We start from the raw sequence: 11,556 nt of genomic DNA, 5'->3' as shown, positions 1-11,556 counted from the left end.
CCTCTCCTTCCTCCTTGCAGGCAACCGGAGGTGCGGGAGCGAGCAGTAATGGGAGATTCTGGTCCTCAATTTTCGCAACCAATCCCAGTCCGTGCGTCCGTACACCCATTCGGGTGTGGGGGCAGGTGGTTCCTCTAGGGGGCCCAGGAGGGTATCAACGCTGTTGGTGCCCGGGGCAGGCATGCTGTTATTACCTGCTCCTGCGGCTGTTCCGGTACTGCGCGATGTCTCCGGGTTCAAGACAGGCTCCGCCGGGGCTGGGGTGCTGATGGTGGGACTCAGCGTGGACCTCTTCAATGTCAGCTACACCAGCAGCTCATCCTTCCACCACGCGACGGCGGCCTGCTGGGCTTCTTCCATCCGTTGGCCCAGCTCCTGTACCTCGTCGCGGAAGAACCCCGTATCCTCCAGGGCGAGCTTGCCCAGGACCCCCTCCAGGTTGAGGGAGGAATCATCTGGCTGCAGGCCACGGGCGGGAGTCTGGCTCTTGCCTCCATCCATGGTGCCTGCCGGGTGTGTTCTGTCTCCATTGCCTGTGACCCCGCCCTGTCTGTAAGGTTTTTCTTCTCCTCTCCCCTTTCTGGGGCGGTTCCATGGCAGCTTGCTGTCGGCCACACAAGGGGGTGGCTCCCCCAGACTGAAGGACAAGTCTAGGTATATGGCCACAGGTGCATGGGGCGGGCTTCGCTTTTGGCGCCATTCTGGAACCCGGCCCACGATGGGAGGTTTCTTGTCGTCCTTTATCACACACATAATGGCGCCCGTTCTTCTGGGGCAGGCGCCGCATTCAGTATTAAACACAGTCTATAGGTGCACGGGACCCGTGATAACGGGTCGGTTCATCCTGTTCGCGACGTCAAGTATGACGCACCCCATGGGCTGTGGGGTACTCGGTAGCCTGGCCGGTCAGTGCTGGGGATGTCACAGTGGCAGTGACCCGGTCCGTGACCCAGGGCGGTCAATTAAAGGGAAAGTAAAAGGGAAGGGGAATAAAGTTTTTAGAGATAATGTTCGTGACGCCATCTGTGGTATGCGGCTATATGAGGTCGCCGCTGCGGGGAAGATCCTCTGGAGCTGATGGTGACGCAGCAGAGTTGGCTCAGCTCTCTGCAGGCAGAGCTAAGCTCCAGGGCAGTAAATGAAGAATTGTGGAAGTAGATGTTGCTGGTGCTGTGTAGTGCAGGTGATGGCGCAGCAGTAATTCAAAGACACAGTGGGGTGCAGTCTTCAGGTTTAACTCACAGTTGTTCAATTCTCCAGGTTACAAGGGCCAGTGTGTAACCTCCCATGTCGTCCTGTGTCCTCCGGGGAAGGGGTTCAGCAATCTCTCAAGTATCTCAGGAGTACTTAAACGGGACCCTGTTCTATGTGCCTCTCCCGGTCGTCTCGCTGCGCTGGCTCTCACCCTCCTGCCCTGCGCCTCACAATCAGTGTCCCAAGCCAGTGGCCTCGGGCCTTGTCGGGCGACCAGCAGTCCCCTGGACCCTATGCAGCCACCTTTTCAGCGATATAATTGTGGGTTTTGGCTGCAGCACCTTGAAAATGCAGCAGCCTCCGGTTATCTAGCTGAGCCTGGTTGTTCTCCACTAGGTTAGGGGCCGGTCCCCCCTCTGCGGCCTGATCCCTCCTCGTCAGCGTGGATTCGGGCGCACGGGTGACATCCGCACTCACCGTGCCCCTGGGATCCCCTCTGTTCCTCCTGGAGCCCTTCTCACTGATCCTATCTTCTCTCTTTCCTTCTCCTGGGCCTCTCTCACTGGGCCCTGCTCCTTTCTCTACTCCTCCTGAGCAAAGCTCCTTCTGAGCTCCTGCTCCCAGCTCGCTCTCCTCTGAACTGACCTTCTTCTAGATGGTTCCCCTTTTTCTTATACTCTTCCTGTCGGTGCTCCCCTGAACTACTTCCTCCACCCACCTCCTCTACCTAGTTCCACCCTTCAGCTAGGGACAAGGGACTGTGCTCTCCCTTAGGAGCAATCTCACCCTTCCCTACTGAAGTGGAGAGTATTGGATGTGGGTGTGTGGGTCCCGAGTAGTACTCCCTCCTTACCTGAGAGTGGGGTACCACACATCTGGGTGAGATTCAGTACCTTTGTGGCGACTGAACCCGCAGGGGTGCCACACTAACCACTGAGCCACCCAGGACCCCAGTACTGCAAAGCAACAATGCTAACAACTGAGCCACCCAGGACCCCAGTACTGCAAAGCAACGATGCTAACCACTGAGCCACCCAGGACCCCAGTACTGCAAAGCAACAATGCTAATCACTGAGCCACCCAGGACCCTAGTACTACAAAGCAACAGTGCTAACCACATAGCTACCCAGGACCCCAGTGCTGCAAAGCAAATGGGCTAACCACTGAGCCACCCAGGACCACAGTACTGCAAAGCAACAGTGGTAACCACTGAGCCATCCAGGATCCTAGTACTGCAAAGCAACAATGCTAACCACTGAGCCACCGCGGTGCCCAAAATAAATAAAAAACATTGAATCACGAGAGCTGCCATTTTCACATCATTGCCCCTCCCGCCAAAACTGCAATAAAAAGTTAGCAAAACGTCCCAAAAATGGTGTCAATTAAAGCTACAGCTGCCCGGGAACAGAAAAAACAAACCTCACTGTTTCTTCAATGCAAAAAAAAAAGGGGCAAAAAACAATTTTTTTTTAAGTTTCAAATGTTATTATTTACCACAGAAATAATAATAATAAAAAAAAAACACAAGTTTGGTATCACCGTAATCGTCGCGGCCTAGAGAATCACGTTGTTGGGTCATTTATACCTCACAATGGACGTGGTAGAAAGGAAAACAAAACAAATAATGGCGGGATTGCGTTGTTCTCACCACACTGAATTTTTTTTTTATCCTTTTTTCAGTACATTATATGGTCAAATGAACAATGTCATTCAAAAGTACAACTTATCTCACAAAAAAAAATGGCGGTGTTGAAGGAAAGAGAAAAAAATAGTTATGGCTCTAGGAAAAAGGGGAAGAAAAAGTGAAAGAGTAAAAATACACATATCTATCATATATATACATTATTTATTTCTGTATTTAGTTGCGTGCATTTCCTGTGTGTTACAAGCACGTTTTTCCGAGGGAAAAAAAAGCGTCTTGGTTTCTTAGCAACAACAATATCGTACGCGCCGACTAGTTTTCTGTCTTCTTAACGCAATGCACCACGGGAATTCGAGTTCTATCCTGCCGCTGCAAAAGCCTTGCCTATAGAACTTGAAACTACAATTCCCATCAGCCCCCGGGCTCGTTCGCCCATTCTCTCTTCAAAGGCGGAGAAGAGAATGAAAGCGGCTTTGTTACCTGGCGCGCACACAGGCACAGGTGAGGAGAAGGAACCGCGCAGGATTCTGGGAGGCGTAGTTCTTCCAGCTTGTCTTTGACGTTGGCGGTTAATGAGGTCAGGTGCTGGCGGGACTACAAGTCCCAGGAGGAGGAAAACTGTAAAGATGAAGCTGAGCTTTCAGGTGTGAGGAGTGACTGCTCATTGCGGAGGTAAGAGACAGAAGATGCCGGGCGGTGTCAACCAGTGTTTTATGTGGGTGTTTTTCCCCTCTGGTTTCTCCATTACCAGTGTATGGCTCTGGGGTGATCAGTGACTGGAAGTTCTCTATCAATAAAACTTTATTAGTCACAGGCTGGGCACAGGCACGTTCATATAAAGTGTCATATGTGGGTAAAAGTGATGCAGGTTTCCTTAGAGACAGCGCAGTTACTAATATCACCGCCTATGTGATAACGAATAATGTACGTTTTAGAAAAAAAAAATCACTTGTGGCTCTTCTGATGTCACCTGGTGCAAAACTGGCGCATGTATAGGTGTATGTGTACTATGTGTGGTATACATGGTGGCCATATTAATAACTGGCGAACGAGGGACCCGCACCTATCTTTTATAGCTGCTAAGATTTCTTTCCATACACTTCTATGGGAGCTATGCAAGGAGGGGACCCTGTGGGGCTGTGCAGAAGAGGGAGGGGGGGGGGACCCTGTGGGGCTGTGCAGAAGAGGGAGGGGGGGGGACCCTGTGGGGCTGTGCAGAAGACGGAGGGGGGGGGGACCCTGTGGGGCTGTGCAGAAGACGGAGGGGGGGGGACCCTGTGGGGCTGTGCAGAAGACGGAGGGGGGGGGACCCTGTGGGGCTGTGCAGAAGACGGAGGGGGGGGGACCCTGTGGGGCTGTGCAGAAGACGGAGGGGGGGGGACCCTGTGGGGCTGTGCAGAAGAGGGAGGGGGGGTGGACCCTGCGGGGCTGTGCGGAAGAGGGATGTGGGGGACCCTGTGGGGCTGTGCAGAAGAGGGAGGGGGGGGGGACCCTGTGGGGCTGTGCAGAAGAGGGAGGGGGGGGGGACCCTGTGGGGCTGTGCAGAAGAGGGAGGGGGGGTGGACCCTGCGGGGCTGTGCGGAAGAGGGATGTGGGGGACCCTGCGGGGCTGTGCGGAAGAGGGAGGGGGGGTACCCTGGGGGGGTACCCTGTGGGGCTGTGCGGAAGGGGGGTACCCTGGGGGGGTACCCTGCGGGGCTGTGCGGAAGAGGGAGGGGGGGACTCTGCGGGGCTGTGCGGAAGAGGGAGGGGGGGACCCTGCGGGGCTGTGCGGAAGAGGGAGGGGGGGACCCTGCGGGGCTGTGCGGAAGAGGGAGGGGGGGACCCTGCGGGGCTGTGCGGAAGAGGGAGGGGGGGACCCTGCGGGGCTGTGCGGAAGAGGGAGGTGGGGGACCCTGCGGGGCTGTGCGGAAGGCGGCGATACCCTGGGGGGGGGACCCTGCGGGGCTGTGCGGAAGAGGGAGGTGGGGGACCCTGCGGGGCTGTGTGGAAGGGGGCGATACCCTGGGGGGGGGGACCCTGCCGGGGCTGTGCGGAAGAGGGAGGGGGGGGGACCCTGCCGGGGCTGTGCGGAAAAGGGAGGGGGGGGACCCTGCCGGGGCTGTGCGGAAGAGGGAGGGGGGGGACCCTGGGGGGGGGACCCTGCCGGGGCTGTGCGGAAGAGGGAGGGGGGGACCCTGCGGGGCTGAGCGGAAGGGGGGGGACCCTGCGGGGCTGTGCGGAAGGGGGGTACCCTGGGGGGGGGACCCTGCGGGGCTGTGCGGAAGAGGGAGGTGGGGGACCCTGCGGGGCTGTGCGGAAGAGGGAGGTGGGGGACCCTGCGGGGCTGTGCGGAAGAGGGAGGTGGGGGGACCCTGGGGGGGGGGCCCTGCCGGGGCTGTGCGGAAGGGGGCGATACCCTGTGGGGGGGACCCTGCCGGGGCTGTGCGGAAGAGGGAGGGGGGGGGACCCTGCCGGGGCTGTGCGGAAGAGGGAGGGGGGGGACCCTGGGGGGGGACCCTGCCGGGGCTGTGCGGAAGAGGGAGGGGGGGGGGACCCTGGGTGGGGACCCTGTGGGGCTGTGTGGAAAAGGGAGGGGGGGACCCTGGGTGGGGACCCTGCGGGGCTGTGCGGAAGAGGGAGGGGGGGGACCCTGTGGGGCTGTGCGGAAGGGGGCGATACCCTGGGGGGGGGGACCCTGCCGGGGCTGTGCGGAAGAGGGAGGGGGGGGACCCTGCCGGGGCTGTGCGGAAGAGGGAGGGGGGGGACCCTGGGTGGGGACCCTGTGGGGCTGTGCGGAAAAGGGAGGGGGGTACCCTGGGGGGGGACCCTGCGGGGCTGTGCGGAAGAAGGAGGGGGGGGTACCCTGGGGGGGGACCCTGCGGGGCTGTGCGGAAGAGGGAGGGGGGACCGTGCGGGGCTGTGCGGAAGAGGGAGGGGGGACCCCTGCGGGGCTGTGCGGAAGAGGGAGGGGGGACCCCTGCGGGGCTGTGCGGAAGAGGGAGGGGGGACCCCTGCGGGGCTGTGCGGAAGAGGGAGGGGGGACCCCTGCGGGGCTGTGCGGAAGAGGGAGGGGGGACCCCTGCGGGGCTGTGCGGAAGAGGGAGGGGGGACCCCTGCGGGGCTGTGCGGAAGAGGGAGGGGGGACCCCTGCGGGGCTGTGCGGAAGAGGGAGGGGGGACCCCTGCGGGGCTGTGCGGAAGAGGGAGGGGGGGGGTGCCTCTGTGGTGGGCCATGCGGAAAGGACCCTTGCTCTTCTCTCTGGCTTTTATTGACATGCTATTTATTGGCCCTAACCTCTACTAATATAGCAATGGCTACCAGTTTGCAGCCTCTGGCTACTTGCATTGACCCCCACCTGCTGCCACTTCTCTGTGACAGAGCCCCTCCATCATGCCCATATACTCTGAGACCTCCCCTATAAGAAGCCTCCTGGAATAGCAGCTCCGTCCTTGCTGTATTGGTCGGCTGCCTCCTGCAAGGAGACTTGTGGGTTTTCTTAGATATTTCACTATTAGGACGTGTTGCCGGTTCTGGTTGTACGATCCATTGTGTCACGTCCTGACATTACTTCTATACGGGCTCCATACAAGGCCGGCAGTGTTGCAGTATCAGTTTCCCTAACCTATAGGGACTCCTTTTGCTATAATGTGGGTCCTGTCTGCAAAATAAATAATAGTGTATGAAATGCTCGCCCTTTAAGTCTGCTGCCTCTGACAATACACAAGCCGGAGATGTAAACAGCACAATTAATATAATTACTCCTTTTGGGATACGCCGGTCCCGTGTGGAGACCTGACGAGCCGCTTCACCTGAGATCGGGGTCACGGCCATACACATAGATATGTGAGCAGAGACAGAGAGATTTTGGGGACGTGCAGCCATATTGGTCATCGCTGTTGATAAATTTTGAGCATGGAGACTGTCGAAGGTGACAACCAATATGGCTGCGGCGTTTCCTTTGTCACTTCTTGAAAATTTGGTTTCAGCAGCCAAACTATATCTCTGGCAGTAAAATGAGGAAACGTTGCCTACGTCCCAGCGATTTCCCCATTGTGACTGTGCAGGTGTGATGCCACCTGCCTGTGCATAGCTGCGGACAGAGTGTGCCGACGACTACCTGCCCTGCCGTCTGGTCACGGCTCTGCTCTGAGCCGCAGCTCAATGTCAGAAAGCTCCAGTAATGGTAAAGCCTCACGTTTTACAGACGCAGATGACTCCTCTGTCTGTTCTGTGCACCACACGAGCCTGACTGATTTTTCTCGCATCTTACAGGAAGGAAGTGGCCAGCGACAGGACTTCCCGGCACACGTCTCTCGTCACGGAGAGCTTTCCACCAGGGAAATGTTTTTTTTTTGTTTTTTTTGAGATGTTGCAAAATCTGTTCGGCTCTTTCATTACTGCTCCATAAAACAGCACCAGCCTTAACTTTAAAGGGTCTTTGCTTTCTTTAGAAGTTCTCTATCCACAGGGTGAGTGACATCTTACTGATCAGTGGGGTCTGACCGCTGTCTCCAGCAGTCCCATAGAGAATGAATGGAGCTCAGATCCAGCTGCCCCTCCCCATTTTTTGGGATCGATGTGGGTCCTAGCAGTCGGCCCCTTTGTAATCAGCAAGTTATAGGATAGGTGATAACTTCTATACATGGGATTAACCCTTTATCACGTATCGAGGGACAGGTGATGACTTACTGACCATTGGACATCAGACCAATCCGAAGAGCCACGTCTGAATGGGGGGTTAGCCAGACCTGCTGCTGATGACCAAGTACAGCGGTCGGACCCCCACTGATCAGCGAGCTAAAGCCAATAACTATGGATAGGTGCTAACTTGTAAAGATGGCAATAACCCCTTAAGGCCACAACCCCACTATCAGTATTCGGTCAGTATTTTTTCTCAGGAGTGGGAGCCAAAACCAGGTGAGGCACAATCAGAGAAAAGGTAGAATAGAAACAAGTCACCAATTCTGCATTTATCGCCCACTCCTGGTTTTGGCTCCAACCCTTGAAAAAAAATACTGACTAAGTACTGATAGTGGGGCCGTGGCCTAAAGGTAAGGCTGGACTTAGTCCTCTGGAAAGCTGACTGACTCAAGCTCAGCTGCAATACCACTCACAACCAGTGGACAAGGGTGGTGTTGCATCAGATTTTTTTTTTTTTTCCCCCTAAACTCTGTTGATCGAATTTAGTTGTTTTTTTTTGTTGCTGAGAGTCATTTTGACAGTCTCTCTCAATTATGTACGTATCTGGCCTGATAAAGCGTGCGTGTTTTTAGGAGAATCTGCTGGTTTTAGCTCATGGTTATCCCATGTCTGTGGGCCTACTAGTGGAAAACATACTGAGCGACATTTTTGCCTTCCCGTATCCTGGTGGCAGAGCGTCCACGGTTCGCCGACACGTGTCCTCAGATGTGGATACTAGCTCAGGCTTTGGTGCTTACCCGTGTGGCGTTGTATGGACACATGGTGGCCTGGTGGTCCGACTGTTGTCAAGGAAGCTCCATAAGCTTGACATGTTCTTTACGTATCCACCGGCCTTCACAAATGGCTCCTCGTAGGAGGTTGATGTTGGGAGGATCTCTCGCTGTACCTCCTCCGGTAGAAGGATGAGTCTTGTCCCGCTGCATAGACAGACCGGCGCCGAGAAGCCCCCAGCGTAAAGATGTTTTATACTTCGTATAGAATGACGCCCGACCGAGCACAGAGGGACCCTCTTATACCCTATGTATGTGTTTGGTGAACTTCCGGAGCTCTTCATGGCACGTTCACCATGGTGTGAATACTGTACCTAAGCAACCCCTCCCTGAGGAGTCGCTTATTTCCCCTTTCTTGCTATGTCTATTGTATACTATTATGTGTTTTTTACTGTTCTTTTTATTTTTTTTCCCACCTTCTCTACTTGATAAGATAAAGGCCAATTCCTCAGTGAGCCACAGTTGATGCCCCAGCCGGGCCATTATAACCAACCAAGGGTCCATCTGGGACGTTCAGGCATCGGGATCTACGATTCATAGAAAGGTGAATATCCCAGGATTCCCGTCTTCAATCTTCCAATTTAATAATTGTCTGTAAAATTTATTTGACTTTTACTTAGTCTGCAATTGTGTCATCACCATAGGGAGCAGGGGTGGACACAGGGTTGGACTGGCCATCCAGAGAATCGGAGAATCCTCCTGTGAGCCCTGGCTTCTCCTTCAGGAGAGTTCATAGTGCAAACCTTGCAGCTGCTATGGGACTTTTGAGCGGGGAGAAAGGTGGGCCCTCAGAATCAAATCCTCTGGTGGGCCCAATGTTCTTCAGTCTGACACTGGGTGGACATATCACAGGGGCCTGAGAGATAAGGGGGCACATTATGGCCACCAAAGCAGCTTCTGACACATGTGCATCATCAGCATGAGCTATTGAACAGCAAAGGGCCCAAATATTGTCCTTGCACAGGACCCTTTCTGTCTGTCGGCCCCTGATAGGGTTAAACATGGCCACCTATGAAGCCGTGGACGCACACTGGTTGCCACCCATGGTAGTGATATAGCCTAAGTCCTGACCCTGCTATAATCACTCGGACCCTATTCAGACGTCCAAGTACAGGATATGATTTTCTGACCGGCCATGGGTCTCCTGACCCAATTGCTACACCCTGACTGGCGTATACAAGATCAGGATGAGGAGACCTGCGTCCGATCAGGAAATCACAGTCCATACTTGGTCCGTGCTAATTGTCCCTTCAGAGAAGAATAGGTCTAGAACTCTAGCGCCACCTCTTGGAAGTAGCAATCCTATCTAAAAGAGTCTAAATTGACTTTTAGGATCACTGCTTTCAATGGGTAACGCTAACATTCTAGTCCTCTTCCTCTCTGAAGAGACAATTTGGATATTTATTTTCCCACAGGATCATGCATGGCTTATAAGTCTCCTCACTCTGACATACCAGGCCTGACTTGTCACTCTCCACAAGGATAAACCTTACCCATTAGACCTCAGTCCAGAGCCTCTCACCTAGCCAAAGCAGATCTCATACTTTGCACTGATATGGGGCAACACCCCAAAACACAGTCTGCAAATTGAGATTCTGGTTTGGCTTTTGTCCTAAGTCATATTTCAAGGTTCATTAAAGGGTCGATATTGACTTTTAGGATCGCTGCTTCCAATAGGTCGCACTAGAGTTCTAGCTCTCTCCCTATCTCAAAAGACAAATTGCATGTGCGGCCTATAAGTCTCCTCACTCTGGCATGCCAGGCTTGGCACTCTCCACAAGGTGAAATATTACCCCTTAGATCTCATACTTGGTCCTTGAAACACAAACATCAGAATTCAGCCCTTCCTAAAGGGAGTTTATAGTTTACATTCTCTCATCCAAAACTTTGGTTGCAGCCTTCTCCATCCCATGTCGGACAGTGTATGGTCTATAAGGGAAAAAGATGTAGAGTTGGAGCTGTACAGGGTAAATCCTCCCAATGTGATGTGCACAGACCCTTAATATGGCACTAAAGACCCTCTATATGCTGCCATACTGGTACAGCCATGTTAGCTGCTGGAGAAGCCCAGGACAAGGTCATGCATGAAATCTCCTTCATGTCTGGCCGCACTCGGCTATGCACTACATAACTCCTCCTCCAGGGGGCAGTATGAACACCTGCATTTTTGGGAGTTCTACTGCATATATTACAAACTTTCTCCAAACTTTATCAATGGAAAATCTGTTTTGTGTTTGATCGTCCTGCTGGAAAAAGAAAATTACAACAAATCCTTACGTTTTGTAACCTGAAGAGTAGAAGCAAATTATAATCTGTAGTGTATCGGCGTGTGCCGGAGGGAGGGTGTCTCTGCATGATGGCAACGTGTGCCCTTTATGCCCGCTGCTGCTGCAGTCACTACCCAGACGAGCCATCTCCCTGCCACTCGCAGGCGGCGTGACACCGGGATTTCCACTGCTTATTATCAGCTCTACCCCTGCTACAGAAAGCACATTGATTTTTTTTTTTTCTTTTTAATGCCAGTTCCTTGCATGTGAGACGCATCCAGACGCTCAGAGATAACGTGAAAATGCACTGGTAGAAAAGTCTTGAATTCCAAGGTGAGTAGCTCAGAAGTATAGGATGCCATATTGGATGCTAGATCGTTATTATGGTGTTTTGACCCCAGTTTTCTCATGCTAGAATGGCCGTGGCCTGCCTCGTCATCCTGGGCAGGTTTATCATGGACTCTGTGGGAGAATCACTGAACTCCTTGGTATGTATAATGATCACCAGGTGTGTGTACATGATCCTGAATCTAGGGTGGCCTGACACCTATCTTATGGGGGGCAAACATTCAGAGCGAGAAGGGGTTGTCCCTTTTTAAGTCTGGCACCAAAGCGCTGTGCTCGGCTATCTTGAAAAGCGACATAGACTTTGAATGGAGCTGCAGGTCGCCTCATTCAGCTACTTAGAGCCACGACCTTTCAGATTGAAAAAATACATATCTCTCATTCTGGCGGTCAGTGGAGGAGTAATGCTGATCTAACAGTCATCACCTATGCAGTGGACAGATGATAATTTATCTGCGGCAGGGTGGGGTTTGTTCTCCACCTGCATGTGGCGACCGGCTGCGGCAGGGTGGGATTTGTTCTCCACCTGCATGTGGCGAACGGCTGCGGCAGGGTGGGGTTTGTTCTCCACCTGCATGTGGTGACCGGCTGCGGCAGGGTGGGGTTTGTTCTCCACCTGCATGTAGCGACCGGCTGCGGCAGGGTGGGGTTTGTT

General features: G+C 54.0%; 1 protein-coding gene across 3 annotated transcripts in view; it reads left to right on the top strand.

Moving 5' to 3' along the window:
* The first annotated feature begins 3,255 nt into the window (after positions 1-3,255).
* The window catches only part of CUNH1orf159 (chromosome unknown C1orf159 homolog), a 35,287-nt gene continuing 26,986 nt past the window's right edge, over positions 3,256-11,556 (top strand). For 2 of the 3 annotated variants that reach the window (XM_073656976.1, XM_073656974.1), the window contains exons 1-4: positions 3,256-3,508; positions 8,723-8,833; positions 10,813-10,889; positions 10,972-11,044. In XM_073656976.1, the coding sequence (XP_073513077.1) occupies positions 10,973-11,044 (72 nt within the window). In that variant the 5' untranslated portion in view covers positions 3,256-3,508; positions 8,723-8,833; positions 10,813-10,889; position 10,972. The remainder of the gene's footprint in view (positions 3,509-8,722; positions 8,834-10,812; positions 10,890-10,971; positions 11,045-11,556) is intronic. The other variant, XM_073656975.1, reaches the window with a different exon arrangement.

Source organism: Phyllobates terribilis, unplaced genomic scaffold (assembly GCF_046119375.1).
Source record: "Phyllobates terribilis strain yellow unplaced genomic scaffold, ASM4611937v1 Scaffold_12__6_contigs__length_324123572, whole genome shotgun sequence".
NCBI lineage: Eukaryota > Metazoa > Chordata > Amphibia > Anura > Dendrobatidae > Phyllobates > Phyllobates terribilis.
The sequence above is the reverse complement of the archived record's forward strand: the minus strand, read 5'-3'. Positions and strand labels throughout refer to the sequence as shown.